Source organism: Pteropus medius, unplaced genomic scaffold, assembly GCF_902729225.1.
Source record: "Pteropus medius unplaced genomic scaffold, Ma_sr-lr_union100, whole genome shotgun sequence".
Classification (NCBI taxonomy): domain Eukaryota; kingdom Metazoa; phylum Chordata; class Mammalia; order Chiroptera; family Pteropodidae; genus Pteropus; species Pteropus medius.
This window is the reverse complement of record NW_024355205.1, coordinates 12,486,044-12,501,574: the sequence shown is the minus strand read 5'-3', so window position 1 is coordinate 12,501,574 and position 15,531 is coordinate 12,486,044. Positions and strand designations below refer to the sequence as shown.

The following is a 15,531-nucleotide window of genomic DNA, read 5'->3' as shown; positions in this document are numbered from 1 at the left end:
TATATGTGCATATATATGAATATGTATATGAATATATATGCACATATATATATGGTGGTTTTTTAGAACAAAAGGCTGTGTTGCCCCCAGGTCTTTAGGGAAGGCAGGCCGTTCGAAGCACATCCGCCTTCCCGGAGTGTGGACACAGGGGGTCCCAGAGCCACAATTCGACCTAGTCCCAGCTCATCCAAGATGAGTTTTAGTATTCTTATTTTGAGATTTTAATGTTAGTCATTTGGCTTCTAGTATATTCATTTTGAAACTGGTGAAAAATCTGCCCTCTTATAAACAAGGAACCTTGAATGATGGAATTTCAAAGTGATTTTAGAATTAGTTCTAGAAATAAACATGCACATAGAATCATAAACCACGAAGCGGTATACTTACATAAAATCATAACTTCAAGGCAGTATAGAAAGTTAGATGTTTTTAAAAATGAACAAAACAAAGCAAGGTATCCATAATTGAATCATTAACATCGACCAGTATTGTCAAAGAATGCAATAATTTAACAACACCTAACATTTCTATCTTTAAAGTGAAAAGCAGGCAAATAAATCATTAGACAACTTTCTTGGCACAACACCATTTTCATAAAAGTCTGTAAAATTATCTTCAAAAAAGTTTATTACATCAGGAGGCATTTTTAAATGTGTAATTTTAATCTACGATGTATCTGCAGTTACGGGCCCTCGGTGTGGATGCAGGCTACCATGTTTCTTGAGTTGAGACCCACTGGTAATTCCACCCCTGATGGAACTTGCCCACCCAGGCACCACTGGTTTTGAGCAATGTCTCCATATGGGTGGGCCCTAATCCCTGCCAGGGGAAAGATGCAGTTGAGGGAGGGTTTTTACCCGAGGCCTCGATTTCCTTGTACGTTAGGCTTTTGGGGCCTCATGTTATAGAACATTATCTCTGCTTTTATGCTTCTGAGCATATGTTTTATTGAAGATCTTGGATCTAAAAAGTAGTGCCACAATCTACTTGAATTAACTGTGTTTTTAATCAAATCTCACATGTGCAGGCACAGCAATACCTTAGAAACTCACACCTGCCCTTTGTAGTAAGTAGTGGATGTGGTTATTAGGCCTGTTTACAAATGTAGATACGGAGACCCAAAGAGGGCAAGGGGCTTGCCAAGGTCTAACTTCAATCCTTATACTCCTTAATTCTAATGTTCAGCTCTGATCGTCACTAGGAAGGTTCACAGAGCTTGGAATTCCTGGCAATAATTCTTAAAATCAATTCCTGGAATACTATTTTTGGAGTAAGCTGGGCTCTAGAAATTTTTGAGGTTAAAGAGAGGATTCAGGTATTTTTTTTTTTTTTGAAATAATGTCCTACCTATTTGATGGACCCATGTTGCCCCCTTCTGGAACTTTTGATATTTGCAAAATTCTTTACCAAATAAATCTTTCATTAAATCGAGACAAATAAAACAAGGTTTATAAACATTAGATTTTCTCAGGATAACATGTTATCTTATCATTTTTATATAATAAATGAACTGTTACTGACATTTTGCCAAACTTAAGGAAAATGTGATTATGGGTACGTCTACAGAAAACTTTCTACAAATTTCTGATTATATGTCATAGCCCTTTTCACCTACATCCTCAAGACTAATCATTTTATACACACTTTTTTAATGTACCTCACAAAATGGGGTGGTGTTCTCAATGTTTTTCTACGTTTGGGGGGCAAAATAGTGGCTTATTTTAAGTTTCATATTTGTGAAATATTTGGAAATTTGATTAAGTTTTTCTTTTTTTTCTTTTTAGGTAGGTTTCAATTCCAGCTCTGCCCTTTGTAAACTGAATCACCTCAGGCAGTACTTTTAATTTCCTTGAGCCTCAATGTCTTTCTCTGTAAAATGGGAGAATAGTGCCATTTGTGAAGCATTTAACCAATTGCTGGTGCAAAGGTAAAAGCAGCAGTGGCGATTGTAGTGGGAGTAGTGATCCATGGTACGTACTCTTTTCAGTTATTACATGAGGAGATTGTACTAAAGGAGCTCCCAGGTCATCTCAAGTCCTGCCGTCTCTTATCCTATGGATGCAGGATAAAAGGGGAAGGAAAAAGCATCAAGAGCAGTGTTTTCATCGCCTCCCACCTGGGAAGACCTTTCCTTCTCCACCACACCTGGGAGGAGCAGGAGTTTCAGTTAATTTGCCATGTCAACGTAGTGTAAATGAATCAGGAGGTTTTGGCTAGAATAAATGATAATGGTCTATTCAGGGGTCTTAGGGTTTGCAAACTGGAAACACAACTTGGCAATACTCAGAGTCTTCCAAAGAAGAAGGAAAAGCTAAGAGTTCTTACTGTAAAAAGTACATTTCTGAGTAGAATCGGTCTTGCATTCTCAGCTTCTGGATTGGTCTGAGATCATAACCTCCCAGATATCTGGTGTCTGGAGGTATGGATAATGGATATGTGACATATATATGTAGCTTTAGGCATAATCGGAGAGTTTCAAAGTTTAAGTTCCCAGACTAGTTAAAGCAAGGGTAGAATTGCTTCCTCATGCCTTGGCTTACTTGATTTTAGTATTTTGGCAGCTTAACTATAGCAACTCTATTTTATGTCTTTACTCTTTCTCCAGCTGGTGGGGGGCTCCTGGTGTGGGCTACAGTTTCTGAGTATTTTGGGGAGTTAGATCAATGAGGGCTACTTCAAGTACTAGACCTCCTGCAGGGTATACAACCAGTCTGCCCCTAGGATCACTTTCCCAGATGCTATCTCTGTTTGGGGAAAGACTCAACAGATAAATGGGAGCAGATGGTAGATAATGACAGAGGTTGGGGGGAGGTTGGAATATGAGGTACTAATCAATGTCTAAAAGAATTGACAACAAGGAAATTCTGCCTTGTTGTCCCAGTAGAGATGGGGAGAGTCTGGGGGCTCAAGTGGGAAATGACAAAGGGTTGGTCTGTGTAAAGAGACAAAGCAGCAGCAGGTGCTATTTGTCAATGACAAAAGTCAGGATCCCAACCTCCCACAGAGATTAGAAAGAGGCCCTATCCTTCCTAATGATTATATTCCAAAGGAGTGGCTCTCATATACTTGAGAAAGGCACTCCTGATACATATACAAAGGAGATACATATACATCTCAAATAGACAGAGGAAGGATTCACAATTATAAACCCTTTTTAGGCTACAGCCATGCTACCCTGAACAAGGCCGATCTGTCTGATCTCAGAAGCTAAGCAGTGTCGGGCCTGGTTAGTACTTGGATGGGAGACCACCTGGGAAGACAAGGTGCTATAGGCATAAAAAATAAAAAAAATAAGGGTTTATAAGCTGATGAGGTCCTTGCAATCTGTGAGGTCAACCAAGGGTTGCCTCGCCTAAAAAATAAAAATAAAAAATAAAAATAAATAAATAAAGCAAACCCTTTTTAGTAAATGCTCTAAGAGTTAAAAAGTCCTGCGTGGAAAAAGCACACATAAACAAACCCTGTAATACCTTTAGTAATTTGCTATAGGAGCCCAAACCTTGCTTAGACTGCTTTTTAATGAGCACTGACTTTCTTTGTCCTGTCAATTTCTCACAAATTTATTGTTTCTTTGTCCAAAAAGCATAAAAAGGTACCCAGTTCAATCATTCCTTTGAGACTCGTTTTATGATCTGAGCATTATATCGTGATTCTCCCGCGTGCATGTATTAAATTGGTTTTTCTCCTGTTGATCTAGTCTTGTGTCTATTTTATTATTATGTTATTAGTCCAGCTATAAAAACAGAAGAAGGTGGGGGATTTTCCCCTTCCCTGACAAATACAAGGAAGGAAGGAAGGAATCTCTGAGATACATTGTATAGGTGATATTAAAACTACATTTGTGCGTATGTATATGATTTAACATTGCTGAAATAGTAAAAGTTTCTACTAATTTAACATTTATCTAACCCCTAAGAATAGGTACAAAGAATTTTATTTCTTCTAGATGCTAGGAAATTCTCAGATCTTTCCAGCTCTGCAACAAATGGGGGTGATTCTTGGATGGCAAGTTCCCCTGGAGAGAAGCCAGGCTGCACTTGGCCGAGTTGTAATATTTTCATCTTAGGTGCTGGCATGAAGGCTTGTGCCACTGTTCCCCCACCTCCTTGCCCCATTATTTTTAAAGGGAAGCCAAGGTCAGATAAGCATCAGGGCTGGCACAGAACCGAAAGACATAGGGCTGCTTTTATAAAGATGTATGCATTTACCTAGTGGCCTTTCCCTAAGATCCTCAACACATTTCTTATTTCAGTGATTCTCAGCTGGGGTGATTTTGCCTCCCAGGGGACATTTAGCAGTATCTGGACACATTTTTGATTGTCATAATTAAGAGATTTGCTACTGTCATCCAGTGGGTAGAGGACAGAGATGCTGCTAAACATCTGACAATGTGCAGGACAGTCTCCCACAATAAAGTGTCATCCAGCCCAAAATGTTGAGTGTCAAAGTTGAGAAACCCCATTCTATATTTTAAGACAAGAAAACCAGTTTTCTTGCTTAGTGCGTCAACTAAGACCTTTCTATGTGGAGTGTGGCACCCAGACGGCATCAGCATCCCCTGGAAGTTTGTGAGAAATGCAGACTCTTAGTACCCACCCCACACACCCTGGGTGAAAACCTGCATTTTATAAGATCCCTAGGTGATGTATATATGTGTTCAATTTCGAGAGGTATAACCAAGATTTTTTGAGATCTACTGAGGTCTAGGCAGCCTGACAAGGGGTGACCTACTCAGGAACAGATATGGTCCTGGCCTTGCCTAGGTAATGTCTTTAAAGTCACAAAAACTCACTTCTGTCTATTTTTGTTTTTCATTTTCACTGAAATAACTTTTACTCACATCTTTGCTCCCTTTTTCCTTTCTCTCCCCTTCGCTTCTAGTTACTCTGCTTCATCAAAGCTGTATTCATTTGTTTTAATCTCATGTATGTACTTTTTCTAGGTCTTTAATTTTGAGCCACTCTTAATTTAAAAACGAAACAAAATAAAACAAAACAATACTCCCCCGCCCCAACCAGACACTTATCTCTTTAATGAAAAGAAATTGTTCTAGAGGGAAAAGTGGGTAGAATCTGGAAGGACAGCTATCCTTTCTGAAACCTGATACAACACAATTAAATTCAGCCTTTCTGTGCTGAGCCATCAGTGGTGAGACATTAAAAGGAAGCAATAAAGCTTATCCAGCACTAATTTAATCAGAAACCAGTGTCATAAGTCTATTTGATATACCTTTCGTCAAAACAGCTTTAGGTTTTGAATAGGCAATCTAAAACTCTGGAAGTTTACCATATTGACTTATCAGCAGAATTTCTGCTGAACCTAGGTATAATAACGGATCCGATGAAATAATAGAATTTATTCTGCACACTACACCAGTTTACCATACAATCATGGAGTCTTTTAGATATCTTGTTTAGAAATTCTTTCTTGAGCTTAAATTTTAAACCATTGAACATCAGTTTCAACTTGATCAACATTTACTAAGCACCTAACATTTACGAGAACTAGAATAAGAATTGTGGAAGATTAAAAAAGATTAAGGTATAACCCTCACCCTAGTTTATAATCGGGTATGTGTGTGGCATGTAATGTGTGTAGTGTGTGTGTGAGCTCGTGTGTGTGTGCTGAGGTGGATGAGCATATAGAGAAGTTTGTCCATAGTAAGTAAACTAATACACATACAAACAGAGAACAGTAGGAGTTTATAGATAAATATTCATGTTTCTTTGTTATAAAAATGTAGATTTTGAAATGAAAAAAAAAGACTGGGCTCCAGTTTTTAAAAGGTTATGGTTTTCTCAGGGACATTTTATATCTTGGTTAAAAATTACATTGGATTTCAGGGAAGTTTAACTAAGGAGCTTGAGTAGACCTGGTATTCTTAGTTTAATCTTCCTATTTATGCCTGTTTTCCCAGGAATTTCTTCATAGCTATATTTTTCAACACATCTCGGCACCACTTCATAACTCTTTTCCCCTCCTCCCCCTTTAAAACTATCATGGTTCCAAAGCAGAGACTTATTCTTCTTGATTTTGGATCTAAGTGATACATGACAGACAGTGAAACTGTTATGTAAACACTGAAGACACCCTGCTAAAAACAATATAGAATGGATATTTTATCAATTTAATTGAATAAAATGTATGCGATTAGGAATGACTTTTAAAAACAGTGCCTGCAATGGTCACCATGCAAATACCTTCACCCAGAATCTATAATCATGCACTGCATAACGACATTTTGGTCATGGACCAAATGATGGACCGCATGTACAACGGTGGTCCCATAAGATCATAATGGAGCTGAAAAATTCCTATCGCCGAATGACATCATAGCTGTCCTTATGTCACAGGGCAACACATTGCTGTTTTGTGCCATCTCAGTCTATGGATGGCAATGCTATGGGGAGAAACGCTTGGGGATGCTCACCTGGGCCTCGGTGAGCTTCGAACGGACATCTCTCCCTTCTAATCCAATGCCATGACCAGACCTCCCTTCATGGTTCTTATTATGACTACAAGATGCCCTTCACTGATAACCATGAGGAAACGTCAAAGAAAAAAAGAATTTACTACTTACGGGCCCTGGAGTGTGCGGGGCATGCCACAGGGCACCCGAGGTTGGGGGAAAGAGTGGAGAGAGGAGGAGGGAGAGCACGGGCCCCGGGTTCTGCATTTATTGGGGTCAGGGGAGTTGAAGCAGCTCATAAAGAGTCAGGAGGCTTTGGTTCGAAATAAATGACAAAGATTTATTCAAGGGTCTTAGAGTCTGCAAACTGGAAACATGGCTAGGCAGAACCCCAAAAGTGTTCTAAAAAAGAAAGCTGAACTCTTCTCGGAAAAGTCACATCCCTGAGAAAATAGTCAGTCCTGCATTCTTAGTCCTGGGGCTGGTTTAGGATGGTTATCTGCCAGATGTCGGATGGTCCAGATACTGGATCCAGGTGGTCTGCACTGTGATCACATCCTAAGTCCTTCAGGGGACAGTCAGAGGTTTCTCTGCAGATTGAGATATGTCTGGGCATTGATACAGGACTGGAAAGTTCAAAAGTTTAAGCTCCCAGGCTAGTTAAGACGACAAACAAACAAAGAAACCAGAGTCGGTTCCTCATGACTCATCCTTCATAATGTTAATAATTTAGCGGCTTAGTTAAAGTGACTCCATTTTGTATTTTCCCTATCTTCACTTTTTTCCTTCAGGGTTTTGAAGGCTCATGCTTTATTGGTGAGTTTAAAACATAAGAGTGGGAATTTAAAGCACAGGAAGAGAAAAAAAAAAACAAACCAAGAAGCCTAAATTATTACATATCTAAATCAACCAGGATCTCTAAACCAAAGAAGCCTCAGTGTGGAGGAGGAGGCTGGCTCTTTATCTAGTCTTGTCTGGCAATGGCCTTCCCGAAGGAGTGGCCTCTGAAATGGATGCCTCTTTGGCGTGCATGCCTAGGCAAGTAAAGCTTAGTGAGGCGCTTGCGTTGCAAAAAGAAAAGCCAGATTTCACGGCCTACACTAGATTACTCATGCCTTTGTGGTGATGCTGGTGTAAACAAACCTACTGCACTGCCTGTCATATGAACATGTCGCACATACAATTTCAGTAGTAGGCTATATACTGTTTAAGTTTGTGTAAATATACTCTATGATGTTTGCATAACGACAAAACCACCTAACAGCACATTTCTCAGGACATATCCCTGTCGTTAAGCAATGCATGACCACGTTTGAGACTTTAATAGGAATAATCTTCAACTTTTCCTTGAGATCTAGTCAATACTCGGAAGGACACGTAATACCTGTAAATGACAAGTAATGAGAGTCAGTCTTTTTGCTCTTATGCCAAAATTACGTTAGTATTTGGACTGATTCCTAAAGGAACTCAAATGAAATTAAAGCATTATTCAATTAGACAACCACACTGGACGATTAATTTTAAAAAGAAGCCAGATAAAACTGGGTTTATGTGATAAGTTTCATAGGGCAGTGCTCACCTTTTGAGACTGGCAGGTGTGTCCTCACTATGTGATGCTGAAGATCATTAAAGTAATTATGGATGTGTGTTCGCCACCATATACAACAAGTCTATTTCATTAACAATGCTAGCCTTAGATTTTCAAAACATATTTTAGTTTGTCCCAAATTCTGTGAGTCATTTTCTCTCTGAATTGAATCCTGTGTTTACATCCTTACACATGGCTTTTCTGCAGCCTCTGGTCCCTTACTGCAGGCTGCTTTTGACATGACATCAAAGCTGGGAAAACCGGTTTGGTGGGTTTGTTCTGTTTCCCATTGTTTTTAAATGAGAGAGTGAAAAGGCGTCTTTGGAATGGTGTAGATGTACTGGCAAATTGGAAGGTAAAAGCCTGTGAAGAAACTCTTGAAAGAAGTTCAGAAGTTCTGCTTCTGAGAAAATAGATGTAAAGAAATCACATTTTGGAAAATATCGACACATGTATTTTTGTTTTGTCCTATGATCATTTTTTTTTTCTTCCAATCTTTTACCTTCAAGCCTGTTGACGAAGGCTTCAGGGAGGGTTAGGGTGGGTCCTATGTGGGCACTGTTTAGACTGAGCGCATCACCCATATCGTGCCAGGTACATCCGGGACAGAACAGAAGAGAAAGAGGCGAGCCCATCGACGTGGGAGGAAGGAGGTAATAGACGCAGAAGGTCACTTGGTGAGACAAGACGTCCGAGTGATCCCATCTAAGCTGAAGAGCTGCATGTTTTAGGCAGAGCGAGGGCAGATGTGAAGGAAGGGTGGCTTTTACCCTACTTCCTCTGTGAGGAGGAGGAAATCTCATAGAGTGACTCTTCCCATAACAACGTGGGCAGCTGCAGGGTCAAGTAGATGGAGTGAGAGCCTGATTCTCCAGAATATCTCCTTTCTAGAAGTTTCCATGAATGATAGAGAGAACTATCTAGATAGCTAAAGGCACTGATGGGTGAACTTAATGTGGTCAGGACAAAGTGACACTCTAAGTAAGGATAGGGTGGCCTACCTGGGCTGGAGGTAGAATGGAAGTTGAAAATCAGACCTTGTCAGGCCCATCTGAGGAAGACCTGACAATACCTCAGGCTAGTGTGAACAATAGATGCCAGGTGGGGAACCATGACCAGGAATAGGAGATGGAAGGCAGAGCATGGTGTGTGTATACTGGGGCCCCCACACCATTTACTGGGCCACCATCTGAGAGAAGAGCAGGGGAGATGGAGGAAGTTTAAGATGCTTAGGCTTCTCCTCAGAAAGCCCGAGTTACCCAAACAGGCTACTTATTTCGTGGAGTTTGTCAATTGGATTAGATTTGTATTTTTCTCCCTTAGTGGGGTAGGGGCCCACAAAAAAATATCAAAAATTATAGAACATAAATAAGCAGAGGGGTTTCTGTGCACAGCTGAGTATAGGGTGAAAAAATTTGCAAGGCCGTCATCCAGGTCTGGCCCGCACACCCTGGGCCTATGAATTTAATTTACATCACTTGAGTTTTTTAGAGCTTTAATAATTGATAGGCTGAAAAACTATATGATAAGTTTACAGTGGTAGACAGGACCACAGTAATGGTGTTGTTGCAGTGTTTGAGCTTTTTGCAGTAGGAAGATCTGCTCTGTGACTGTGGGGAGTGCAGCACCCTGTGGCCAGAGGGGCTGCTGGGGCGGGGGGTGGGGGTTTCAGTGTTTCCTACATGCAGCCTTCAGAAGAGCTGGTTACGGCTTCTCTGGCTCCTCATTCCTCCGCTCTGTTCTTGCTGTCTCTCTTCCTCTTTCCACCTCCAAGCTGACTCTTCCTCTCTTCTTCTGTTACCTACCTATGGGCCCGTTGTCCCTTGTCAGAACTTCCAGATGGGCAGGTTGGGCCCTGTGATCCCAGAATTAGGACCTCTCAGGCACAAGGACCTCAAGTAACTGCAACCACCATTGAAGAGCGCACAGAGTCATTTTCTGTGGGGAGAGCACATTTCTTCCAAAATATGCCCGAAGAGTTGAAATGATAGGATCATCAAAGTCTGACTAAGCAATTTCGGTTTGTTCATATCAATTTATTTTTCAATGCTGCACTAGAGAGCAACATTCCTAGTTTTTTTTTTTTTTTTTTTTTTTAAGGGAACTAACATTTCTCCCTCCTTTTAAGTGATTTTTACTAATCTTATCATCTTCACTGTCAAGTATGAGAATGAAAATACAGACCTCCACTGAGAGATTTCAAATCATATTAATCTTGTGGGAAACTGTTAGTGAATTTATGTCATGCCCTCTCTTTTCCCTGATGAAAGACCCATGGTATGGATTAGGTGTTTCATAGAACCCGAAGTAACCCAATGTTAACTAAATGCTGCCAACTGAACAGAAAGGAAACAGATCTAAACAAGAAAGAAAAGGCAGCCACATTGAAGATGCCCCTTTTAAAAGTCAAGGGACAAACAATCACTAATGTTTGCCAGGGGAGCTGGTGGCAGTGGGAATATATGTATTTTCAATAACAACGTATATTGCTGATGAAGATAATGGGATACATAGATACAATACAAGTTCATGAGCCTGTGACCTTAAGTTAGTGTGGGGGGAGTTATGAAGAGGGCGCAGAACAAGCCTTCAGGCACAGTCAGACTGAAAGACTCATTTTGTATATAATTCCTGCCATAGAATCATTTATCCTTCAGCAAAAACAAGAACTGACTTCTTTTATGATTCTGCCAAGAGTGAGTAGATACAATTTTTAATAAAGTAATAAACTTGAAAGACTCGTCAATAAAGTATAAGTAAAAAGCGAGATGTAGAAAAGTTTGTCCTATTATAGGAGAACTTACATGCTGGGCCAGCGCTTGGCACATTGTATTTATTGAACAAATAATTGAATCATATTTCTTTATAGCACACAAGAAAGTAAGTTTCCTAAAAGCAACATTCAACAGCCACACGATCCCAGCACTACCTAAATGACCCTGATTGTTCTGTGTCTTTCACACTAAGCCATGTCACCTCCTAACTACATTAACTCAGCACTCCCTTGGATGTATCATGGTTTGGTGTGTTTTGCCAGCAATTAAAATATCTGGGGGTAGAGTTGTGAAATGAAATACAGGATGCCCGATTAAGTTTGAATTTCAGATAAATAACCAACCTTTATTCGTGTAAGTATATCCCAAATACTACATGGTTTCTGCCAGCTCCAACACTTTATTCTTTCTTTTCTGGCTCAATTGAGTCACATCAATTCATTCACTCACCATGTATTCACTGAGCAGCTTCTCTGTGTGCTGTGTTCTAGATGCTGGAGAGAAGAGTGAAACCGGGGTTGTTTGCCGTCTTCATGAATGAGGGAAGTAAAACCAGTACAGAGACACCCCACAGAATGTCAGGAATGGTAAGGACATGGAAGAAAATCAAAGCAAAATAAAGGCAATGACTGGACGGTGACCACCAAGAGGGGGCGTAGAGATTGTGTGGTTAAATAGCCATTCAGGGAAAATATTTCTGAGATGGTGACATTTAATAAGAGGACAGAATGATGTGAAAATGTGACACGTAGAGATCTGGGACAAAGCTCTCCAGTCATAGGGGGCGTAAAAGGCTAAGTCTGCTGCTGGCAGCCAAGGCTCTCCACCCTCTGGCCTTCTCTCTCTCCACTAGTCACTTCTCTCTGCCACCCTGGTGTCCTAGCTCTTTCTCACCAGTCAGATCCACTCCTGCCTCAAGACCCTTGCACTTGATGTTCCTTCTCCATGTGGAATGACCTTTTGTCAGAACTCTCTCAATTCTCTGCTCACATGTCAATCTCACATGAAGCTTCCACTGGCCACTTCTATTTCCCCAGTGGGTTCTGCCTCCCTTCCCAGCTTTATTTTCCTCTCAGCACCGATAACCTTCTAGTGTTTATATAAGACATACGTGTTTGTATATCCTCCCTGCTTTACCACGCTAGCATGTAAACTCCTGAAGGTGAGGGGTTTCGTCATTGCTGTATTTGCAGGCCCCAGAAGAAGGCCCTGCAAATGCAGGTGGTCAGTAAATATTTATTGAATGAAAAAAATCATGCTTTACATACATGGTCAACTAATGGGACAAAATATTTGGAATCAAAACAATCTAGTTCTCTTTCAAGATGCTCTTCAGAAATCAATTGTCTTTCCTCAGCTTATGCTAATGGTTTATGAAATTTTAATTATAAATCGTACTGCAAACACCATTCTATAAATAATGATAATTTAAGTAAATTTATGTAATAATGAATGCTAATAAAGGCATAGTTTTCATTTGAAGCATCGATTATAATTATTGAAATTCCATTGGTACATTGTCTTGTGCTGAAACAAACTAAATAGAAAATTTAAAATCATTATTTTTATATAACAATATGTTATATACATAATGAAGTATTTATAACTCTTTACTATTTGCAAGTATTTTTCAGAAAAACACTAGGTGACAAATTGATCCTAGTCTGCGTGATGTAGAAGCCGGAGAATAATAGATGAGCTAATATTGCCCTCTAGTGGAAAACATGAGATAAGCAGTATCCGAATCTGCTACTCTCAAATAAAAGCCTTCCAAGTGTTTAGTTCAGGAAATGCCTAGGGATTGATGCTTCCAATTTATCATCTGCTTTTAGAGTATTGAGTTAAAAATTTTAATTTAATATTTAAAATCTGAATCATGTAACAGACTTAAATAAGCAATGTATAAGAAATACACATGACCAATCAACTTTTAAAAAAAGTATTCACATTTCATAAGCAATCAAAAAATATAAATTAAATAAAGAATGTTATTGTTTTTGTCTGTGAAATCAGTAAAAAGTTTGAAATAAAAGTGAAGGCGAGAGCCAACGGGAATTTACATTGTCGATAGGAGCAGAAATTAGTACCAAGTTCCTAGCCTGGAGTCCCTTTTGGGGAGGAGTTTTCCTAAAATTGCATGAAAATTTTTGCGTGGATTTTCCTTTTTTTCTGAGAAGAGATGAAAGTTCCATCAGAGTCTCAGAGTCCCATGCTCCAAAATGTTAAGGATAAATGTCTAAATTATTTCTGGGAAGCAATTAGACAATTTGTGCCCCTCCACCCTCCCCCAAATTGCTATTATGTGCATTTCAGAATTGTTTTGAAAGCTTAACAGCTACAAACCACTGAAATGTTCAACAATTAGGGACTTTCAAATAAATCACATTCCAGACCTAGGATGGAGTTACTATGGCTATTAGCAATCATGCTGTAGAAGTAATGATTCTTTCACTCGTAAATTTTATTAGCAAAAGAACTAGTAAGGGAGGCTGGGTAGGGAAGCAGCAACTCCTGAAACCTGATTTCAATATATTTTTTAAACTACATGAAAGTAAACAATAAATTTAAGACATGAATTGCGGTGTTTCTACTTTTAAAAAATTAGATAAAATCCTGAAAAGATCCTCTGTTGTGTCAGAAGGCTAGAGTCTTTCTCTTATGTACTTACATGATGTTACACATTCATGCTCCATCACAAACGACTTGCAATGGTGACCATTGTTATAATCAGGTCCTGCTTGTTTCCTTTGGAGCTTATAGTCCAGAAAGCTCATAGAAATTATGAGAGTCTTACAACCTCTGTTACAGGATGAGTTGTGCCACCCACTTCTCCCTACTTCATATGCTGAAGTCCTACCCCATCCCCCACTTCAGAATGTGTCCTTATTTGGAAAAAGGGTCCTTGCAGATGAGGTCATACTGGAGTAGGTTTAATCCAATTTTATTAGTGCTCTTATAAAAAGGAGAACTTTGGACACAGAAAGGCACACAAGAAGAACACCATGTGAAGATAAAGGCAGAGATCGGGGTGATGATTCTACAAACCAAGAAATGCCAAAGATTGACAGCAAAAGAAGAAGCTGGGGGAGAGATGTGACAGAGATTCTTCCTCACAGAACTCAGAAGGAATCAACACGGCTGACATCTTAATCTTGGACTTTCAGCCTCTAAAATTGTGAGACAATGTTTCTGTTGTTTAAACCACTTGTGTGTGGCACTTTGTTACAGCCCTAGCAAATGAATATACCTTCCAATGCAAATGGAATCAAGCAGCAAAATAAACCTGAAAAAGAGAAGGCGGACCACTCTAGAGTGACCAAATCATCCTCTCTTTTAAAAAATTTATAACTTTTTTTTAATAATAAAAGAAGACTATGTGCAAATAGCAAAAGTGAGAGAATCCAGTTCCCCAAACATCAAGAGTTTAACAGGTGTAAATGATTGAGCAGCAACCTCATGTGACAGACCTGGTGTTGGGTGCTTTACTTAGAGTACCTATAATTCTCCCTACAATGCACCAAATTGATATAACTCTGTCTTTTTTACAAACGAGGAAACAGTCTCAGATGAATAAGTGGTAATCCCAAGGCGGCACAGACCGTAAGTCGTGAGTTCAAGGTTTGGACTCAGGCTGTATGGCAGATGTTGTCAGATTCAGAATCACTAGACTTTAAGTTCATCAACTGTAATTCCGAGACACTCATTCCAACCCCTTTTTAAGTATGCAGGATTTACTCATTGTTTTGGATAAAATGTGGAGGGCAAAGGTGACAGTGGGGACAGGCCGAATGGTCATTCAGTCCCTAGAAATTCAACAAAGGGACTATTGATTGTGTGAGTGCGTCTGTGTGTGTATGTGCGTGTGTGTGTGTGTGTGTGTGTGTGTGTGTGGTAGATAGTGGTGGTGGTCTGAGTTTGTAGTAACAGTAAGAAGTGCCCCTCATAAACCCGACATTTTCTATGTGACTAACATGGCTGAAATTCTTTCATCTATTTTTCATCACTTTAAGGAGAGGGAAGATTCTACTCTAGGACAGCCTTAGTGACAACTGGTGCTTTTGTAACCTGAAGTCAATTTATCAGATCAAATGGACTTTCCTGGGTAAGACATATTTTCTTTTCTGTTCATCTGTTGTATAGAATCTTTGGGTTACTTGAACTTTCCCAAATATTTATGATAACAATCAAATTGAAATCCTACAGTTTCCACAAAATTCTTACATAATATTAAAATTTATAATTTAATCGAATCCATACATAACATTTGACTGTGAGAAAATGATGTATAAATTATAATACTTAGTGAGTGTTTTGAGTAGAATAAGCAGTTCTCCATGTGAGCACATTTGACCCCCTCCACAAGATAAAACTTGCTTTTCTTTTTTTAACATATGCTATATTTTAAGGTAGAATTTCATTTAAATGCAAAACATTGTTATTTTAAATATGAAGTGAAATCTCTTTGCTTTCATTTTCGGTTGTACTTTCTAATTTAATTTTATAATCTATTGGCACTTTTCCCTTATTTGTGGGTAGTTAGTAAAGTAAAAAAAAAAAAGACATAGATATTTCATTTAAAATTTTGTCACTTCTACCTAAATTAAAGTCTAGCAAATTTGTGGTATATTAACACCCCATAACAGTGGTGTATTTACTCACAATCATCTCTCACATATCATGAGAGATTTGTGTTTTTGCCCCAAAATGACTTCTAAGCATTATTTCTTTCTTTACTTCTGTTATATAACAACATATGTGAA

At 39.2% G+C, this 15,531-nt stretch overlaps 1 protein-coding gene across 1 annotated transcript in view; it reads left to right on the top strand.

Annotated features, from left to right (window-relative positions):
- OTOL1 (otolin 1) overlaps positions 1–15,531 on the top strand; it is a 96,826-nt gene that overhangs the window by 30,445 nt on the left and 50,850 nt on the right. The window contains exon 2 of the mRNA XM_039857524.1: positions 11,263–11,358. Coding sequence (XP_039713458.1) covers positions 11,263–11,358 — 96 coding nt within the window. The remainder of the gene's footprint in view (positions 1–11,262; positions 11,359–15,531) is intronic.